This window comes from Microtus oregoni, unplaced genomic scaffold (genome assembly GCF_018167655.1).
Source record: "Microtus oregoni isolate MIOR12 unplaced genomic scaffold, Mior012 000088F_ref0000325, whole genome shotgun sequence".
Lineage (NCBI taxonomy): Eukaryota > Metazoa > Chordata > Mammalia > Rodentia > Cricetidae > Microtus > Microtus oregoni.
In genome coordinates, this window is record NW_024544555.1 from 3873544 (window position 1) to 3896146 (window position 22603).

Consider the following 22603-nt stretch of genomic DNA (forward strand, 5'->3'; position numbering starts at 1 on the left):
AGATGGGAGCGGACAGTGAAGGATGTGCACATCCCAGCTGGCTGAATCTCATTCTACCATTGTAGAGTGGATGTCCTAAAGTGTAGTGAGTCTAGAAGAGAATGAATAAAGCAATGAAAAGATCGGTGACTCCACCTGTGTTCATTCTGGAACCTAACTAGATAGTTTTCCTCTTGGGTCACAGAGACTCTGTTATGGGACAGATAGTCTAGCATATAAAGAATATACTCATTACTTTTTCTTATCTATATGTTAAACATCTCGATTCCCTACCATTCATTATCTATTCATATTTCTAGATTCCTCATGTTCTTAGTCTCTCATTAAAAAGTTGCATTTAAAAATGAAAAAAATCAAGTAATGTTCGATGAGACTAAGACCACGCTGATGTCATTATAATCCCATGATGTCAATTCTATTAAGTCTCTAGCTACATTTAGACCATCCATTAACTTTAATGTGGCTTCCATCAGGTCAAGCCTTTACTACATAATTCTTATGCAAAGTATTTATAGCTTATCTATTTCTTCTGTTAAATCTAGCATTCATGACAACATTGAACTTCCCTTTCCAAGACAGAATTTTTGCTCATGTTATAAATACCTGCAGAATAGATGTCAAACTTCTGTTGTGACACACTGGGCTATTAATGATTTGCCTTTGCTCACATGTCCAATCTCATCAGTATCATTTTTATGTGTCTCCTCCAGTCCCAGACATATACACCTTTCATGTTAATAGACCTTCATGAAAAATCAAGTTTGTTCCTATGAAGGGTATTACCGTCTTCTGCGTGCTTGGGCCTATCACAGTTCTTAGACCCATTTGCTGTCAGACATGTTTGTTTGTCCTTCCTCTACTCTGGTTTCTTTTAAGGAAGAAGGCAAATAGAATGTTGATTGACACAAATCTAGTTTCTGTGGTTCACAGGTAAGTGGGCTTTGGACAGTTGACAGGAGTTGAAGAAAGAGAAACCTACTGTCTGGTGTGGCTCCCTTTGCTTTTCATTAGTTGAAGTCTCTGGAAGTGAGAGCACCACATCCAAGGTTCTAGGTGTTAGGGGTCAGGACTGCAATGAATCCCAATTTTGCCAGGAGACTCCAGTCGGACTCTGATTATTTGATTGCAGATTGTGACTTTTCGTCTTGTCAGTTTCTAGCTTTTCTTCCTAATACAAGATTTTAAGCTCTTCTGTCATTCCTTCAGTCAATTCTAACATCTTAATCAACTTCTTGGATTATGTTTTATATAGTCTAAGTACTTAAGACTAACTTCTATTTTCTAGTTGGATTTTGACTAATACAATAATAATAAGATATCTTGATTTCCTGACTATTTTTCTTTATTTCCTTTTTTAAAAAAAGTACAGATTAGTTCTTGACTCAGTATGGGTTTATATCATAATAAATTCATTGTAAAAAAAAAAGAACACCAAATACTCCCAGTCTACTGAACACTGGCTTGGCCTCGCAGGACAGTGTAGAATGCCAGTGTGTACCTTTTCCACCATGTAGCTGTCTAGAAGTTGTGGCTAGATACCATTGCCCAGAATGATCAGAGAGAATCTTATTCTTAATGTTGGTCTCTCAAGTTCATAGTTTGAAATGCCATTTCTATGGAAGGCCTCCGTACTATTGTAAAGTAGGAAAATCACGGAGTCAGGGTTATTTGCAGTTGCACCTGGTGGCATTTCCTGTTTCATTTTCTCACCTGTCCAGATCTGTGAGAACAGATTAGATTGCTAGTTGCAGTAATGAGCAGCTTCAAATCCTAGTGTCCTTGACTCACAGTATATGGCCAAGTATTGACACTAGTCTATCACACATTAGCTGAATTCTTTCTTCAGCATTTGAGACCACAATAGTCTCAGGGAAAGACGAACTGGCAAAACTATGGGATGATTAAAACTTCTAATTGAGGAAAAAGACCAAGAATTTGAGAGGGAGTAGGGATGGGAAAGGTTGGAGGGAAGAGAAGGGGGAGATGTAACTACACTACACATATACAAAAATTTTAAAGTATGAAGATGAGCAAGGAAGTCAGGACCAAGAGGGGTGCACCCACCCACGGAGACAGTGGGGCTGATCTATTGGGAGCTCACCAAGGCCAGCTGGACTGTGACTGAAAAAGCAGGGGATAAAACTGGATTCTCTGAATATGGCGGACAATGAGGGCTGCTGAGAAGCCAAGGACAATGACACTGGGTTTTGATCCTGCTACATGTTCTGGCTTTGTGGGAGCCTAGCCAGGTTGGACATATTTTGGAATGGATATATTACATAGTTCCTCAGTAAGAAGTACATGTATCATATACTTATAAATCAATATAACATATTCCTTTATACTTCAGGGTAATTATTACCTGACGTACTTCTATTACACTTAAAGTTTTGCTCACTATTTATTTTCATCTATTTTACTTCTCTTTGATCATTTATTTCCATTTTCTTAAAGAAATTTACTTTTCTTATTTTCTGTTCTTATTTTCTGATTTTCCCAACAATTTCCCCAGAATTCAAAACTTGAGTCTCCTCCTCTCACTTTGTATGGAGTCTTAGTGTGCCACAGACTCTCCTTGTTTTCAACTTTGAAATCTATCATTGGTCTTTATCTCTTTTTTGAGAAGAGATTTAGTTACTTGCCTGACAACTAACTCCAAGAGATGTCCCTTCTAAGGTTTAACTCAATAATCTGGCATTTAAACTTCTATCTCTCAAAACATAGGTCTGACACACCTAGAAACTCACAAAGACTGCGGCAGCAAGCCCAAAACCTTCACACGTTCAAACCAGAAGAAATCCCTACATAGAGAATATGAAGTAGACACAAAGTATAACTCCTAACCAAGAACTGACTTGTAATTGATATACGTGGGGAAAGGGAAAATTGTTTTAACCAGTGGAGTGTCAGTGAGTCTATCAACCACATTCCAGTGCTGTGTGACCCTGAAAACGTGACTTGTAGTTGTGCTCTAGAGGAAGAGAAACATGAGAAATATGTCTGTGTGTCCCTCTGTGCATGTGTGTGCTGAAAGGGAGATGTAGTTGAATGTTCAGAGAAAGAGAAATATGAGAGATATACGAAGTGTGAGGAGATGTAGCTATATATATATATATATATATATATATATATATATATATATGAGATGTATGTGTGAGGGAAAAATATATGTGTGTGGAGAATGTAATTATGTAGAGAGAAATGTGGCTATGTAAAGAAGAAGTGTGAAGGTATGCAGCTATGTGGAGAATATGTGGAGAATGCAAGTGTGCGAAAATAAATGTAACTATGTATAGAGATGAGTGACTGTAGAGAAGAGAGATGTATGTATGTAAAGACAAGTTTATGCAGCTGCCAGTGAAAAGATGTAACTGTAGAGAGATTGTCAAGAGAAAGAGAGTATTCAAGATGAAGTAAAAGAGAAGGTTGTCATCAGGAAAGCATCTGCTTCTTCCTTTTTTCTTAAGTTACTATCAGAAAGGGTGTATTTCCTTATTTGCCCTGAGAAAAGTCTAGTCCTCAGGTAGAGAAGAACTTTTTTCTAAGTCCCAACTACTCTGAAGTCATCCTTTTACTACCCAGAATGCAGTCCTAGTAGCTGGCCTCCTGGGCTGTGGTAATGGCCTACTCATCTAGAGATCTTACTGTGTGCCCTCTTACCAACTCATGCACTGGAAAGCTAGCAGAGGAGTGAACATCCTCATGCTACAGAGAACTTGCCTCTTCAAAGAAGTGAAGCCACATCTGTGTGTCGAAGTGATTTGACCAGATGCAGGGAACGTGAACAGAGGCTGTATGAATAGAAGGGTAGAAACCAAGTTCTGGGTATCAGAATCACAGTCACTTTTTCCTCTAGCAGCCCAGAAAAACTTTGAACAGTTTTATTATGCCCAGTGTCCTCCACCTCCTCGAGTGGCAACACCATGCATACTGAGGCATTAGCCAGCCACGTAGGAGTCATTATCAGTACTTCCCTCTCCCTGACAGATCCCATCTGACTCATCACCACATCTGCATGGAGTCACCTCCTATCTTCCTGAGTTCCGTGGCATCACTTCTTTCACACTGACACCATTTTGCCCTGGTCTGTTTATCTCTTCCAAGTGCTCCTGAGCAGGCTTTCCGTTGCCCTCTCTTCTCTACATCTACTAAGTGGAGGCTTAAAATGTGAAACAATATTCACATTCATTTTAATGCTTAAGCACTTTGATTCAGGGTTTGAGAAGCAAATTTTTGGGACAGCCTGTGAGATCCTGTAAGATTATTTTTCTCCATGACTTCTACGGATTCATTCTTACAGCTGTTTTGGCTTTCCCCTGTGGGCAGAGCACAGCAGCACTACTACAAATGTCCCTCACTACTTCAATTGCCTCTTCTTCACTCTCTTTGGGATTTTTGTCCCATTCCAGCATCCTGCCATGTTCTTTCTTTTTCCCTCTTCAACCCAAGTATTACTTCTTTTAAAATATCCACAATGACTTGTGTTTTCAAAATTCAGTTGTAATAGGTTATATGAGAACCACTGCTTTCCCCTTTTGAACACTTCTTTCAAAACAGAATGTTGCATTCAGGAATGACGGATTTTGATTGTTTTCCCACTTTGGGGAAGTTCAAAATGAACAGAATATAGCATCCGCCAGTGCCCATGGAGCATGACAATTTATGAGTGAAGGGGTAACATGATAAAACTCTGAATGATACGTACTTTAGATATGCTACCAAACATTTTATTTGAAGTAGTTACAGAAGATGAATTGTTCTCAAGTTTGTTTCTAATATTTTTTGTTCATGTTAATGCATTCTTCACCCTTAGTCACTAAGAAAACTATATTAACAACAGGAAAAGCCAGATATACGACTTCCCTCTCATTTTATCTGTATCTGGAGGTAGGCTAACAATGGATTGGGATTTCCCAAGGTAGCCTAGGACCCATATAAGCCAACTAGGCACAAGATGCCAGCAAGTGTTATGTTAGTAGAACGAATCAATATAATACCCATGTAAGCAAGTCACTTCTGTCATGCATTTTGAATGGACTCTCTCAGGTGGTACTGGAAATAGGAACAGGAACAATGTCAACACTGGGTTTGCAGTAGGGCTAAGCAGTTGCAGTCCAAGAACTCTGGAAATTCTCTGTTCTTTGCAGAACATTTTCTCTTCTCAACCTCTGCTGCTATCTTTCCCCTACTCTCCAACAATACCCGAAAACTTTTTTTCATATGAATAGTGTGCTTCTTTTGAGGTCTTGTGGTTGTACCTGTTCCTATTTCCAGTACCATCCGGAGAGAGTCTGTTCAAAATGCATGACAGAAGTGAGTTGTTTACATGGGTATTATATTCATTTGTTGTAGTAAAATTATCACACAGGTACAAATTAGTGAATTAAAGTCTAAAAGGGGCTAAGGACACAACTCAGTGGCTAAGAGTGTTTGGTGTACAACAGTCAGGAAATGAGTTTGGATCCCAGCACCCAAGTGGCATGTTGGGAGTGGTCTTGCCCAGGCCTTCCAACCCCAGCATTGTAGGGAGAGACAAGAGACTCGCATTGGTTTGTTGATTGTCAAGCAGCCAAAACACTCAATTCCAGGGTCCGGGAGACACCCTGTCTCAAAGAGACAAAGCAGAGATTGATAGAAATAGAGAATACTAGTGTATAGTCTCCTCTGGTCTCCTTGCAATGAGCAGCTCCTGGTGCCCGCACAGGTGCATGTGAGCTCTTGCTCTCTTGTTCTTGTTCTCCCCGCTTTATGACCTCTCCTCACTCTCTCTCTCCTCCCCCGCTTTCCCCTCTGTCTCTCTGTTTCTGTTTCCTCTCTCTCTCTCTCTCTCTCTGTTTCAAACACACACACACACACACACACACACACACACACACACACACAGTGGAAGAACATTTACATAGCTTATGAAAGACTCTGGGTTCAATCCACAGCACTACAAACAAATAATGTGTCCCCACCAAAACAAAACAAACAAACAAACACCCTGAAAAGAGATTTGGGGAACACAGTTGGTTCACAGAAGCATTCTAATTGTCTGTCAAATGCTGAGTTTAATAGATATTTTGATAACTTAGGATGGGTGTGATATTTGAAACTGATGCCATTCTCCAAAAGATGCAAAGAATGGGCTATCTCAATTCACTGTAAAATACAACGTTCATTTTTGTTTTCCACTGGTTCAATATTCAGTCCATGGTTTATCCATCAATATCATTAAAGGTTCTTTGTGCTGTATGCAAATCTATCACAGATAAATAAAAACAGCAAGATTGTCAAGTAATAGCTATCATCGAAAATACAATGACTGCCTTCAGGGTGGGATTGGAAATAGGAGCAGTGCTTGAGAAGGACCCGGGGCAAATATGTTGACCTGAAGAGGGGAAACAGAATGAATGTGTGTTCTAGACTCCAGTGTGGCCACGGTCACCGTGCTCCGGGACTTCAATCCTGTCCTCTTGACTGAGTAGATGGTTCTGGGAGAAAGTGCCTGTCGAGTTGGCTGCTATGGCTGTTGAGGACTCAGCTCTGTGCACTGAAGTGAACTCTGTGAACTGTAAAGAGGCCACACTCATTGGTTCAGGAACTCTTCCCTCCTCAATGCCTGACATTCTAGCAGAAGAATAATGACCGTGGAAGAGAAACGGACATTTGAATGAAAAGAGGAACATCAGTAGATCAATTTTGAGTTTACTAACAAAGGACTTGGGACTTAGATATTTTGAAAGAAAAACTTTCTTTAAAAAAATGTGTAAAATATTGAAACTTCATATATCTTTAGAAATTAAAAACTTTATTTTTGAAGCAAGAATTAAGTCCCGTTTCTACTACATACTGGCCTTTAAATTTTAAATGTGTTACTTCGTCTTTTAGAATCTGTTACCATATATGTGTATTGTATATACAAAGAAGCCTTGAATTTGCTTATGTACATATGTATAAGCAATGTATCAGCTCATTTTTTGCTTCATTACAAAGTTAAATATGCCAGGGAAACTTGCCTGGGAACAACAAAATCTCCATAAAGTCAAGTATGTAATGCTGGAACTCAAAGAGGGTCCTTTTTCTGACTTTGTAGAGACAGAAATGCAAGGTCAAAGAGCTGGAATGGATGATATTTTTCTAAAACTGTGGATTCATTCCTGGTGAATGGCTGGGAGCTGCCTTGATATCTCAGGTTCTGGACGAGTTTGTAAAACAGAACTAGATGTTCAGGATCTGGCTGTCCTTGTTTTGTCCAGCTGCCAGATGGGTGTGCCCTTTAAAACACAAATTTACAGAGACCAACAATTAATATTCTAACTTAGCAACAAAGTGAATACTTTCTACCTTTTCTTTAAAATTTTAATGCTTCTGCACTTGAAAGCAAGAGGGGATTTATAGTAAATTCAGCTGTCAAACAGGTTTGAGAAAGTAGTGAAACAAAATTACAGAATCACACACCCAAAATCTCTAGGTATATAAGCAATAGCTTAGCACCAAATGATGGAATGCATGCAGAACAAAGTCAAGGACGAAGAGAGATGTCACTGTCACTGTGGCCTGGTATTTGGCAGATGCAAAAGACACAGCAGTCACATGCATTTTATCTTATCATTGGTGCAGAGCAAGCTGACCTGAAAAATGGCAGAGTGTGCCCAACTTTAATTCTGATCATCTGTTGCAGCAGAACTTTCCATTTAATTTACTTATTTTTAGGTACGACATCGTAAATCTAAACACAAGACTCTGTGTGTGTGTGTGTGTATTCTTAACAAAAGTAATCTTCATAGAAATAAAAATTAGTAAAGGACATTCTCATTCACTGCTTCTTCTGAAGATCTTAGTTATCTAATGAGGTTTATCTATTTTCTTTTTGAAAAAAGACAGTTTAAAGTCAAATATATCAAATGAATTAAGAAATAAAAAGGAACAAATAGAATCCAAGTGGCTTCAAGTAATTCAGGGAAATAGCAGTTAATTTTTTTTTTTTTTTTTTGGAAACACTATGCCTAGTGGGAGTCACATCAGTGTAGGGTAGCTGAGGATGAAGGTGCCTCAGATTAATGAGGTGTTCACTTGCTGGAGCATCATCATCTTCTGATCTCTGTACTGCTCTCTTTTCATCCCCTGATATTGACTTAGCCCAGTTCACTTTCTTTGTAAAGCCTTCATCATGCTCACCCTCCTCCTCGAGTTCCTTGTTGCCTTTTCCCAAGACATCCCCTAGCCCTACCATAGGTACCTATCATTTACCTGCACATTCTCAGGGTACACTGAGCTCAGTGACAGTTCAGATGATGACCTTCCCAATGGCAGCATGCACAAAGTTTAACACATAATTAGAATGGAGTACTACTCATTAAGGGAGTGTGTCAAAAAGGCGCCGAGTGCTACAAACATGGTACCAAATACATGACTAAAATAAATATAGGACACATATTGATCCTCCATCAATTATCATTAATTATATATCTTTAAAAATTATCTTATTACTTATTAATATGCAAGTGTTTTTCTCTCTGTGTGTGCATGCATGTGTTCAGGGAGGGTAGAGTTCTTGGCTGCCCTGGAGGGAAAGTCAGGCAGTTATAAGAGGCCCCACATGGGAGCTGGGAAGCAAACGAGAACTTGGAAAAGCAGTAAATACTCAAACTGCTGAGCTATCTCTCCAGCCCCACTAATCTATAAATATATTTTGGTCACATTTTCTGAAATAGAGAAACAGACATTACTGTGAATCACTTAATTGTAAAGTGATGACTTGCTTTTGATTAGATAAGACATTAACCGTAGAAACAAAACTTCAATTACCCATTAAGGGCTATCCATAGTGATTATGTCGTGGTCATTTAAAGAGATACTCCATATCAAAATTCTTTTACACTTCCACATTGAACCATTTTCTATGGATCATTAAGGTAGCTAGAGTTTATCCAGAAATCTATCTTTTCAAGATTTTTTTTTTTGTGGGTAGCTAAAAAAGGGAATCCTTCCATTACATTCTGGAATCTTTACATTCCTCTAGTGTTTCAAATTCAAAAGCAGAGAAATGAGGCTTAAGGAGGTGGAGTCACCAATCCACGGAGGCACAGAAAACAGGTGTCCTCAGTACAGGTTGAACTTGTACCATCATGATGTCAACTGATCTTTTCTTCCTTCATAATGCATCATCTACATTATACCTTCTTCACTGAATCCCTGGTTGGCCCTGCCAGGATTTGGGATATGGGCATAAATGATTACAGGTGTACAGTAGCAGCCTGGATGAAGACAAAGTATTAGGGTGCTTAAAACAGGAGGAAAGCTCTTCCCTGAGGAGAAGATGGAAACATGAACACACAAGTGATTGGTTTTAGATGTCTATCTGGCTTTGAGCAAGAATCAGGATTATGTGCATTGGGCAGATCTTGATTACAATACCCAAGCCTTATTTCCATCCTTCAAAGCTCATGAAAGAGTAGGCTATGCTCTAGGCTAATCTAATAGTGACTTTCTGAGCTCACATTGGCCACACCTAAGTTAAGAAACAGAGCCAGTAGAGTAAAGAAACTTTCCCAGACTCGATAACAACAGAAGTTGAGAAAGGCCATGATTGCTGGAGGTGTACAGAAAGCAAATCTACTAACCAAGAGGGAGGAGTTTTGTTTTAGCAAGCGTCATGGTTGAATCATGACTCCAGCTGCTTCCTCATATGCCGTCCTCTGCTCTCTAGCAGTGATAAACGGCTCAGATATAGGACACATATCCTGGCACGGAACTCAGTTCCAGTCTTTTCCTGCTCCCTTGATATGACCATATCCACAACAGCTTCCATGCTTTTGTTTCATCACTTGTGAGACTTAAGATTATGATGTTTGTTTTCTACAGAAACTATAAATTAGGTATCTATCCAGCACTTAAAATGGAGCAGTAACTCATTTCAACTCAGGAACTGATACTGCTTTTCCGTCTGTATGATGTTTGTTTTTCTATTTCAACCTGAGTTCTCAGGAGATAATTGAGTAAGGGAAGAGTGGGTGTTCTGGAATTCAAACCATATGGTTTGCAGGTAAGCTAGATGTCTGTATGGGTGACAGGGAAATTTCTAGTGCTTTCTCTATGGATTAAGTGCAGCAAATTCCACTCTTCCTATGACTGACTTACTGCATAATTACATGAGTCCTTAGATGTTTATTTTCTAAGTGTGCACCGCCCTCTTATTTCACAGGTGGATTTGTACAAAGCAAGCTAGAGTTTGGATGTTGAATAATCCCCCTCCCAAAAGGCCTACGTGTGAAAGTCTTGATTCCCTAGCTCAGTGCTATTAGGGATTGGAGAGAGACTTTAGCCTTGAGTGTGTGATGGGAAGGTCATTATGGGACTCTGGTTTGCTCCTCTTTCTCTTCTTGACCATGAGGTGAGGGGTTCACAGGCCCTTGATATGATGTACTTACTACCTCACGATTGGCCCAAAGCAATGACACCAGTGCATTAGAGAACTAAACCTTGAAAATGAAGAGTCAAAATAAATGCTTTCTATTTATAACCTGATTATGTCATGTATTTGTAGAGGGGATGGAAATCTAATGGCAGGTTCTAAGGAGAACTGTGGCAGGGACCAGACCTCCTCATTCCCATTGCTCACTGTTTCATGCTACACTTGGATTCCTCCCTTAAGAGCCTCTCAGATGACAAACAAAACAACAATATAGACACTTCAGTGTAATTTTAGAAACAAACTACAATTAGTACTAAGAAGGAACAACAACAACAACAACATAACCCTACCATTCTGGTTGTAATTATTCATGAGTCCCCCAAAATCGATGAATATAGTAATCCAAACCCCTATTTTCTGTGTCTAAAATGCTATTATTTTGACGTAAAGTATTAGTTAAAATCACCTTAGGAGGTCACTTTTGAAGATGGCTGTCCAGGGTCCTCATCGAGTTCCATAAAGCTTCTTGAAAAAGAGAAGAAAAAAAAAAGCAGGAGTTATACAGACTTATGGGAATGTTAACAAGATCACACTATTACACTGTCTCATTTCCCCTCGTTTCTTTTAATTTGAATTTTTTATTTTCATTATTTTTTTGAAATTGCATCTGCCTTGTTTTCTAGGATAACATCATACTTGTGATCCTCCAGCCTCATCTCTCAGGTAGTCTGGGTTACAAGCCTCTGCTACTGTGCCTAGAACTAAGCTTTCTCGTAGTTGAGGTATAATTTTCTTCTCCAGATGTTGCTATAAGAAAGTGAAGTAAGACTCAAGATTTCCACAATAGTTTATAGTTGTCAAGGTATTTGGGCATGATTATCACTGAACTCAGTAACAAACCTATCAGTTATTGGTCTTTTAATAAACAAAACCCTATAAGTATTATGCATTGTGTACATAAATATGTATCTGTATGTGTTAGCTATGCATACACACCTATAGGATGCTAGCACATAAAACAGGATGAGTATATTTGTTTTACTAATTTTTATACTTCTTTTACATGTATAAAAAACTAAGAAAAAAGATGAAACCACATTTTCGCAACATATGGATGATGGATCACAAAGTTCAAAACCAAATTCTCTATAGTGATGAATATATCTCAGGCACACTATCATCTATAGCTAGGAACCAGGGTAGTTTCTGAGAAGATGAAAGATGATGCTAATATATGGTTTTTGAACAGGCTGTAGTCTAATGGAGAGTGGAGACATGTTCAGGAACAGGTCATTTAAAACAAATAGGGGGGCCCTGTCATACAGATTCATATTGAGAATGACAACTCCTGATAAGAAACTGTTATTTAGCTGTTGATAAAAACTTCCAAAAGGAGTCTGTGTCTGCAGAGACTGACTGGCTGATTAGAATTTGAGTATTGTAAACTCAAGTCCAAATGAATCAAAGACCTCAACATAAAGCCAGCCACACTGAACCTCATAGAAGAGAAAGTGAGAAGTGCACTTGAATGCATTGACACAGGAGACCACTTCGTAGATATAACCCCAGCAATGCTGATACTAAGAGAAAAATTTAATAAATGGGACTCCTAAAACTGAAAAGCTCCTGTAAAACAAAGGACATGGTCAACAAGGCACAATGGCAACCTACAAAATGGAAAAATATTTTCACCAACCCCAAATCAGAAAGAGGTCTGATCTCCAAAATATACAAAGAACTCAAAATATTGATCATCAAAAGAACAAATAACCCAACCCAATAAAAATGGAGTACAGACCTAAACAGGGAGCTCTCAACAGAGAAATCTAAAATGGCTGAAGACACTCAAGCAAATGCTCAACATCACTAGTCTTCAGAGAAATTCAAATTAAAACAACTCTGATATTCCATTTTACAGCTGTAAGAATGGCCAAGATTAAAAACACTGATAAAAACTTACGCTGGAGAGGTTGTGGGGAAAGGGGCACACTTATGCATTGCTGGTGGGAATGCAAACTGGTGCAACCCCTTTGGATGTCAGTGTGGTGATTTCTCAGAAAATTAGGAAACAACCTTCCTCAAGACCCAGCAATACCACTTTTGCGTATATATCCAAAGGATTCTCAATCGTACTACAAGGATATGTGCTCAATTATGTTCATAGCAGCATTGTTTGTCATAGCCAGAACCTGGAAACAATCTAAATGCCCCTAGACTAATGAATGGATAAGGAAATGTGGTACATTTACACAATGGAGTACTACAAAGCAGAGAAAAATAATGACATCTTGAAATTTGCAGGCAAATGGATGGAGCTAGAAAACATTATATTGAGTGAGGTAACCCAGACCCAGAAAGACAATTGTCATATGTACTCACTCATAAGTGGTTTTAAAACATAAAGCAAAGAAAACCAGCCTACAAATCACAATTCCAGAGAGCCTCAACAACATTGAGGATCCTAAGATAGACATACATGGATCAAATGTTCATGGAAAGTAGTAAAAGACAAGATATCCTGAGCAAATTGGGAGCATAGGGACCATGGGAGAAGGCTGAAGGGTAGGGGAGAAGAACATAAAGGAACAGAGAAAAAATGTATAACTCAATAAAATCAATTAAAAAGTAGGAAAAAAAAGAATTCATATGTTGTAGAGATAATGAAATATCGCAGTTCCAGAGGTTAATTACTTTATCTTGAGCTAGTTTTAGCCTTCCAGAAAGTCATGATTTACTACCACCACTCCTGCACCCGAACCTGTGTGAGAAATATTATTGTGTGACAAACCTTTTGGGATCTACTGATTTGGAAAATCACTAGTTTCTACCAATCCAAAAGCTAGGAATGTCATCAGATTGCATCTTTAGCCTATAGAATAGATTCTTCCATCTCAATATATCTGCCTCTCTGACGTACACATCAACATATTTTAAAACTTGCCTTGATTTATGACTTTCTCTGTTCTTTCACATAATATAAACTTCATAAACTGCCTTCATGGGGGAATATGAAATTTGGGATAACCTAAATCAGTGCTCCTGAAACATGGTCACTCAAAGTGGCTCTAGAATAAATGATCTCTCACTTCCTTTAAGATGAGAGCAGTTGCTTTGCATCAACAATACAAAGTATTATGAATTCCAAATTACAAAACAAAACACCTAAAGTTTGTAATTGGAGGAGTCTGCAACTTCTTCCCAGAGCTGCTTTTGGAATTGGGCTTTAGAAAGTGATTAGGTTTGCTGAATAAATAAACTGTAGATTTCAGACTAAACTGTTGGCAGAGGGAGGAAAAGCTTATGCAAAAGCATTGAGGGTTCATACAGATATCATGTGTTGTTCAGGCTTAGGTGTCTGATGGGAGGGATGGTGGAGGTAACAAGAATTACAAGAACATCAAGGGCAGACCTTCACCATCAGCTTTAGTCATGTGCTTTGCTGTGTAAGTGGTAGAAATTCCAGGAAGAGTTTCAGGAGTGGTAATAAATGAGCAAATTCATGGGTTTTTAGTTTTTATGATGACATGAGCAAATATGCTTATATCTACATTTATCTGTTTACCTATATTTAACTATCTAATTTTTTTTTAATTTTTTTATTTTTTTATTAAGAAAAGGAAAAAAAAAGCAAGTTTCTGCCTCCTCCCAGCCTCCCATTTTCCTCCCCCTCCTCCCACCCTTCTCTCCCTCCCCCCACTCCTCTCCCCGTCCCTCTCCAGTCCAAAGAGCAGCTAAATTATAGTTCACATTTTCCCCAAACCCTTTTCTGTGAATATTGATATTCAGACAGAATTATCTTGTTAGCTATTTATAGTTGTCTTTGCATCAGCTCAGCTCATGTTATCTAACCTTAAAGATTGAGGGTTTTTTAAAGAAGGAATTTACAGACTAGATATCATCCTTCATAATTTCCATCCTAATGTTTCATATACAAAGAAAGAAAATGCTTTTTTTGAAAGCCTCCTCTCATGCAACACCTCCACAACACCCGTGGTCTTTCTTTGTGAAGGAACTTTGTAATATGTTTTACATCCTCAACTACATTTGATTGTTTCAACAAGGAATATTTTGCCTTTGAACAAAGACCCTTTGATTTTCATAGTCGAGTTGAAATACACGGGCTTTAGGCATAAGTTCTAAGCTCTTTTTCTTTAACTATTTCATCAAAGGAACAATTATTTACTGATGGACACCATGGGAAGATGCTATAATATTATATTGTACAAGATATACCTATCTGGTTTCTGTGTTTCATTAAGCTACATAAGTGGAAACAAATAATTTTAGACTTTTGTAAGTAATATCACACCATCTCAAAGCAAAGTGACAGGGAACAGTGAGCAGGGAGGGAGAAATTAGCTATAAGAGCATAACAGAATTGTTTTGTGGGGAGGAATTTGAAGATGAGCCACAGAACCAAACAGTGGCCGTGAGAAATACAAAGAGCATTTCAGGCAAAAGGGACCCTAAGGCGGCATGCCTGACCTCATCAAAAGTTCTCCCATCACAAAGCAGGAGTCTGCTCTGAATATGATGAGGAGAAGTATAGACAAGGAGGCAACATTTCTGAGTTCAGAACCTACAAATCCTTTATGGAACAGATAGTAAACTTTTGGGGCGATACAGTGGTGTATCTGACATTTTGCATAAGGGGACTTCCCCAGTGGAGAAGTAATTATTCTGTCTCCTTGCTTTGCTATGCTTTGTAGGTGACATTATTAACTACTTTGTATTTTGAATACATCAAATGTCTACTAACTCATTTCTTATAACTTTTCTTCTTGTTTCTATTAATAATCATGAGGAGACAACATATACAAATAACAATTACACAAAATGAAATCATGAAGTAGAATCATCTTTGAGCTTTAACAATGTGTGAAGAAGGTTCATAGGCAGAACCCTATACAACCAAACAAACAATTTTTAAGCAGATTGAGGACTACAAGAAGAGACCCAACTGCTCCTTTATGAAAATGGCCCTTCATTTGTTGTTGGTTGAGTTTAAGAAGCCATGTATACTTACCCCAGGAAAACCTGAGAATTCCTATTTAAATAGAATATGAACAGAACTCAGGGTTTGATAAAACTTGAGGGCCAAACTTTGTAGGTGAGCACCTGGTTAGGTGGCTTTTGTGTCAGAATTACCCAGACAGTTTGTTTAAAACTGCACCCTTAGCCTTTCCTGTGAGTAGCTATATTGTAGATGAAGGAGGTCTAATTCAAACATAATTATTCACTGTGTAGTAATAAATCAGAGTTTTGTCAAACTCTCTGCAGGTATCTATGTAAAAATGAATAAAAAACAACAGCTTGCAGCAGCGCAGGCTGAAAGAAGTATGAAGAATAAGGAGAAGTCAAATCAAATGCAAAATATGTTAAATCCAAGGCGTCTTAAGAAGTAGGCTGAGTTGAAGGGGAGGGGAGAGGCAGAGAGGAGAGCAGAGAAAAATGTAGAGCTCAATAAAAATCAATTAAAAAAAGAAATGAAAAAGAAAAAAGAAGTAGGCTGGGAACATTAGAAAGTTTCTGGGTTGGATTATCCTTCATGGTGGCCAACACGCTGCTCCTGAGAGTTCGGCACATTGCGTCTAAAGAGACATCATCAGCTACTTCAGCTACCCTTCCTGAACTACTCAAACTAGAAGCCAAATACAGGACTCCATATTCATTATCAAGACCACAACTTCTCTTCCATTTCTTAGTTCTGCATCCTTCTGCCCTCCTTTCATGGCCCTGGGATTTTAAAATATTGTGGAAAGGATCTTGAGGGAGTGCCCTCACTCTAGATCTCAGGGCACTGCATTTGCATGTTAAATGTAACTTAAGGCAGGACGGTTTTTTTTTTTGTTTCAGTGAAAAAATGAATGCATTTACTCAATTTCATCCATTTTCTTGAGTGTACTAATTTTCTACAGTGAAGCTGGCAAAAGTGAGATTTATCTAATGAGATGGCTTACGATCCCCTGGACATGGAGCGAAGGATGAAATCCACGGCGTTCTCAATGATCTCTGAACCCAGGAGGCTTAAGAATTTGGGGAAATCTCCCTCTGCTTTTTTACTGGAGTCATTTGGAGGGTTATCTGCTTTCTCATCTGGGTTGCCTTCTTCATTTGGTTTGTCATCTAAAAACAAACAAACAAAAAAAAAACATAAACATAAAAAACTTTCAAATGTGATTCCTTGCACTTTAAAAGGAAAATCTGTTTCTGGTGTTGGATCTGTTGCGTTCCTTGGTATCCACCTGGTACGAACTCCTTAGTTTCATCTTCCTGTCCCTACGCACCCTGTGCTTGTTTGGTTGAAGTCTTTATCTAATTATTACTAAAAACATACAAGTAACAGACATAAGTATCTAAGAAGACAATGGCTACATTTGGTTACCAAGAAAACAAAGCACACAGAGGTACCTCCTTTTTCTTTTAGTAAGATTTTTGTTCGTTCTTTGAGAACTTCATGGATTGTATTTTAAGAGTGTTCATTCCAGCTTCCCCACTTACCACCCTTTCCATGCTCTAGTCCCTTCCCATCCAACTTTGAGATTACTTCTTTTTATTTTTCTTCTCTCGCCATCAAGTCCAGTTTGTGTTTCCTACCTATTTTTGGGAGTTGGACTAGTCCTGGTGTCTGGGCAGCCTGTCAGAGTGAAGTGTTAAGGAAAACGGATTTCTCTCAGAAGCTATCAAATACCAAGAGTTCCTCGCCAGTGGTGGGTTTTTTGTCCAGCTTCCCTCTTCTATGCTGAGATTTTATTTTGCTGGCCTTGTGAAGGTCTTTGCATTCTGCCACAATTGCTACAGGTTTATCTATGCATCTGCCCTGGTGTGTCTGGAAAATAATGTTTTCATGATGTTACCACCCACTTCAACATGGGAAATTAATGGTGTGATATGAATTGAATGCCCAATTTGGGGCTGAGCATTCCACAATCTTTTTTCAATGTATGTTGAAAAAGCTCTCTCTCTCTCTCTCTCTCTCTCTCTCTCTCTCTCTCTCTCTCTCTGTGTGTGTGTGTGTGTGTGTGTGTGTATAGGGGGTGTCTCCATATTAATTATCATCTACTACAAATAGAGGCTTCTCTGATTAAAACCGAGAGATGCTCTTATCTACAGGTACAACAATAAGTTGTTACATTGCATCATACCAATGTCAGTGCCAGGTTTGTGATGCAGAAAGCCTAGCTGTCCATGTAATATAGGATACCATTGTTTCCATGGGATTTCTGTGCCAATGGTAATATAAATAAGGAAGATGAAAATCTTCATGGGTAGTTATGCTGTGCACATACCTCTAACAGGCAGTTCACATGCACTGTGCTATTTTTATCTTCATAATTCCATGAGGTAAGACAATTGCTAAGCCAATTTAAACCTGAAGAAGTAGAGTTGGACAGAGATTTCAAAGCTGTTTCAAAGATGAAGAATTGCCAGGTGATAGAAATACAATCCAGGGTCATGTTTGTCTGATATCAAAATTGAGATTTTTACAGTATTCTGTGATAAAACTATGTGCTCTTTGTAGGAAAAGTACACAAACTGTACTTTATTCATGAGAGCAAATGAAAGGTAAATGATAAATAATTTCTGTCAGTTTTATATCACCTGTTAAGTTTTATGAACAATGGTTTTTACGAATCCTGTGTATTTTTTCTCCCTGGGTAATATTTTAAGATATGCAAATTTTAGCTTATTAGAAGGATAAACTGATAATATTTAGAAACCAGAAGGCTGTGCAAACCACGAGAGCATGGTGCCTATAGGAGTCATGTACCTTATCCTTCATAGCTGAAGGATGCACATGTGTCCCTTGGGTGTTGATGGTCTTCATTCATGAGATAAAAAGTTCCAGTAGAGTGGTATAAACTACAGCGTGTAGCCTTCTTTCTGAATCCTGATAATGAGATGATGCAGGACTTTATTTTTTCATTTTATTAACAGAACTATGGTGCCACCAAACTCTATATAAAAACACTGGATGCCTGAATTGACTTTTTGGAACCCATTTTCCTTGGAGGGATACCTTGCTCAGCCTAGATATAGTGGGGAGGGCTTTGGTCCTTCCTCAAAGCTATGTGCTAGACCTTGTTGACTCCCCATGGGAAGCCTTACCCTCCCTGAGGAGTGGATGGGGTGTGAAGTGCAGAGAAGGTGGAGAGAGTGGGAGGAAGAGAGAGAGTGGGAACTGGGATTGGTACCTAAAATATGAAAAGATTGTTATTTTAAAAAATAATTAATTAATTAAAAACTGGATTACTTATTTGATTTCAGTTGAACATTAGATTATTTTAAAGTTAAGACTAATAAATGTGATATCTCGGATAGACTCACAATAGCCATAATTGGTTGTTAATTTGAAAATTCAAATTCATAAAAAAGTTAGTTTTAATTATTTTTCTAGGCACACACAAATGCTAGAAAAAAGTGAATTTTAGAAAAATCACTTTAAGTGATGTTTAAAAATTGAAGAACTTATCTTGCTCCTGACTCTAGACATTTATGAAATTTAAGATCAGTACTAAGCATTGTTTGTACAAAAATGATTTTTGAGATACACAAAAGTGGTCCATATCTATACTGCTTCCCCACTACAAGTTTTGAGTCATTAGGTCTCAAGTCCTTAGCACTATTTCCCCTAGACTCAGGTGAAGGTCATGTAACCACATCTCTTTCAGGGCTACCAAATGAAGAAAGAAATGTGTTATCTATGTAGATAGGAATTGTTAGCAAAAAATGGCAATAAATTCTGTAAGCATTTATATTTATTATGTCATAGTCAAAGGCTTAACAGGCTCTTTAGTCTGGGATTTATAAGAGATGATAATCAAAGATTCATTCATCCAACAGTTGAATTTTTCATTAGAACACATTTTGCTTTGGTTTGGTTTCTTTACGAGTAGAGGATATAAAGAACCTTTATTGCTCTCTCTCCATAGACTGGTTCTCCGTGGATACCAGCCAAGTGTAACACAGGAAGTCCCTATACAAAGGAAGAGTCCTCTTTGGCAACACATAACAGTTTTATTCATTTTAATGTAATACTAAATACTAGCTTTTTAATACCAGAGGAGCCGGGGATTAGTGTATGGGAACTCAGGAATCAGTCTAGTCTTTAGTCCATATACATATTCATAGGTATTATTATGTGGTGTGCCACACATTTTATGGTCCTACAATCTGATTTTGTTTTTGTTTTCAACAAAATATTAGCCATATACTTTTGCAAATCACATTTAACCACTGTCTTTTAGTGTCTTCATTGTGATATTGGTAGGAAGAAAAGTATTGTATATATTGTTCATGTGTGTATAGATATATATCCACAGTGTATAAACTACTTATCACAGCAGCAAACCCAGGGTAATCTCACAATAATTGATTTATGGCACTATTAGTATATTATTATTATTATTAACAGCAACAGAATTATAAGTAGCTCGATTTTCCTCTAGCATTTTAGAATATTATGAAAACTTAAAATGCTATTGGAATACCCATAAATCTCAAAACATCAAGGTCCATTATTTAATCTTTTCTCTTTAAAAATAAACACAAAGTAGCATTTATTACATTAAGATTTCTACTAATTTTTTAACTGAATGTGATTATAAAATTCTGAACAAATACAACTGTTTTATTTATATAGATTTCTACATTTTACAAAGTGATTATAAAAGCATGCTCATTTTATCTGTAACATCAAGAGTTATGTGATTAAATGGGTGAGAAAATTAACTAAAACTGGACTTATTTAACCAGTTTTATAGTTTATGGATGAATGAGAATTGTCTTTAGAATGCAAATATCACCCTTCACAGCACTGTTGCTAACTTTGGAAGCAGGGTGGACAAGATATCCCATGTCCCCCTCTGGCACAGGGCTTATGCATCCCTCATCTGCGTTTCCTCTTAGGGTGCCTTGAGTGACCCGGGACTGTGAGTTCTGCTAGCTTACAGGCAAAGGGACCTGCTGCTGAGCGGCTGGTTGCTCATTCTGCTTTCTGCACTCTGAACAGACACAAAACAAAGATTCATAGCTTCTGCAGACAAAATGATTAATTCCTAAATGACAATGCTGCATGCTGCTTGCAGCCCTCTGTGTGCTTTCATGTGTTACAAAAGAAACACAAGCTTAGTTGCACTGGGAAGAACCTAGAAACTCAGATTTCACCATCAGAGAACTTTCGCGTGTGCTTATACTAAAAGCCAAACCAAAACAAAACAAAAAACCCTTTCCCTCTGCAATCTTAGTTTACTAATCTGCACCAACCGAAGAAAATGGTGCATTTATTAAGTAAGATTATTATGAGAATCTATCATGATTTTATGTGATTCCAGATTTGGGAAGGAAAGCCAGAAGGACTAAGCAAGTTATGGAGGACCTGGGTAAGTTATTTAAGGTATGTAAAGGATGAAACTTAGAATATACATATTCTAAGGTCAAATTTCAATATGTTGATATTAAACTTCTGTTTAAATCAGTGGAGTTCTCTTATTAATCTGCTTTCTTGATATTAGTCACAAATGCTGGCTTAAAAGAACAAAAGCATATGTCTAATGAAAGTTTACATAAAAGTTTTGGTTTTGGTTAAGTTTTTATCTAAACTTTTCACAGTAGTTCAAAATACCAAGCTGGTGCATCTGTCTGTCTGCCAGATTGTCTGAAGTACTCAGAAAGTGAGAATCTTCATCTTCTCCTATCTCTATATTAACCCTGCAACTTTCTGTATCACTTTGGATTTTTCTGATACTTTTGGTCTTCTTAAGTTTTTTTCTTAAGCCCCCTCTCTGCTTCATGTCTGCCTGCGACCATGTATCCATTCTCTACACTAATAACTCAAATACCATTACTTATTTTTCCTCAGCTAAGGTAGACAAAGATACACACACACAAGCATACGTGCATGCACAAACACACGTGTATATGTGCTGAGTTATACAAACTGCCTGAGGTGTTTTTCTTTTAAACTCTAATGAAACTGAACTTGAACTTAAAAATAATTTATACATGATAACAACAGCATTTAATATTTATTTAGTGATTTTTATTGACCAGGCACTATTCCAAACTTTTGCCTATTTTATTTAAATTTCATGATACATATGAGATTGACAGCCATTAATGTTCCTTATTTGTACCACATCTAGAGGTATTAAGTATTATGCCTAATATACATTTATAAATTTATATTTCCATTATAGAGTGCTATTGAAAATTATATTTTCATCTTCATTAAACATTATTTGTTATAATCATCAAAACACCCCACAGACACTATTCAATGAATTTATAATGTAATAGCATCCCTTCACCATTTAAGAATATAAGAAAGGACTCATTCCAAACATCATATATTTACTAAGATGGAGGATACAACCAAAATCAAGCTTAATAAAATTGCTTTCGGAATTAGATGTGTTTTCAGGCTCCCAGCCCAGGGTTCTTTCTGCAATGCCAAAATGCCCCTCCCCTTTTATATTCTGTGCCAGCTTCCACCCATCACTAACTATGCCCAAGCTTCTGGGCTGTGATCAGAAACACTTACCTGCCTGGCTTGTCAGGATTAGGGCACACAGTCCCAGGACAACAGTCAGTCGCAGAACTGAGAAAGCCATTCCTGTTGTCCTGGGTATTGGTGCAGATAAATTGCTTAGATGCACCTGAATCTTTGCTCCATTTATAGGACAGTTGTGGTGACATCACCTGCTGTGGAATTTAGGCTGTTGCACAAGACGTCTACACAGCTTGCTCTGAGATCTTCAACAACAGGCTCAGCCCTGTCTTTCAAAATCAAAGCAATTTCTTTCTTTTTAAAACATTTCGTTCGTTTACAAAGGACTGGGTTTCATTTAGGCATTTTTCAAAGAAAATTTGCCTTTGTCGTTTCTTTTACCCTCTTATCAATTCTCCTCCATTCTCCCTTGTTCCATCCCTAATAGCTTCCTATCAATTTTCAAGTCCTATGCGACTTTTTTTTTATCCCCTCCTTCTCATTACTTCTGCCTCTTGTTCCCCTCTTCCAGCTGCCTGTCTAGTTTCATAGTTTACACTACCCTCACAACCGCGCATTTACATTTGTGTTAACATTGAAAGTTTATTTTTTCTTATGAAACAGAACATGGGACTAGGGCAACTTATGAATACAATATCCTCCTTCCACCATTCAGAAACCTTATAATTTCATTATGCAGGCTTCTGTGGATGTAC

The 22603-nt window shown here is 37.8% G+C and overlaps 1 protein-coding gene across 1 annotated transcript; it reads right to left on the reverse strand.

Annotated features, from left to right (window-relative positions):
• Nucleotides 1–7135: 7135 nt before the first annotated feature.
• LOC121442226 (uncharacterized protein C5orf46 homolog) lies at nucleotides 7136–22011 on the reverse strand. The gene is made up of 4 exons (XM_041643692.1): nucleotides 21942–22011; nucleotides 16360–16525; nucleotides 10866–10924; nucleotides 7136–7259 (listed from the first exon to the last, which is right to left on the reverse strand). The coding sequence occupies exons 1-3, from the start codon at nucleotides 22009–22011 to the stop codon at nucleotides 10867–10869; spliced, it is 294 nt and encodes a 97-aa protein (XP_041499626.1). The 3' UTR covers nucleotides 7136–7259; nucleotide 10866.
• Between the last annotated feature and the right edge of the window lie 592 nt (nucleotides 22012–22603).

Excerpts from the sequence above, each read along its gene's own strand:
- LOC121442226 (XM_041643692.1), bottom strand. The coding sequence starts at position 22,011 with ATGGCTTTCTCAGTTCTGCGACTGACTGTTGTCCTGGGACTGTGTGCC. Across the intron at positions 16,526-21,941 it reads AATCCTGACAAGCCAGGCAG|ATGACAAACCAAATGAAGAA; the intron begins GTAAGTGTTTCT and ends GTTTGTTTTTAG. Across the intron at positions 10,925-16,359 it reads CGCTCCATGTCCAGGGGATC|AAGCTTTATGGAACTCGATG; the intron begins GTAAGCCATCTC and ends CTCTTTTTCAAG.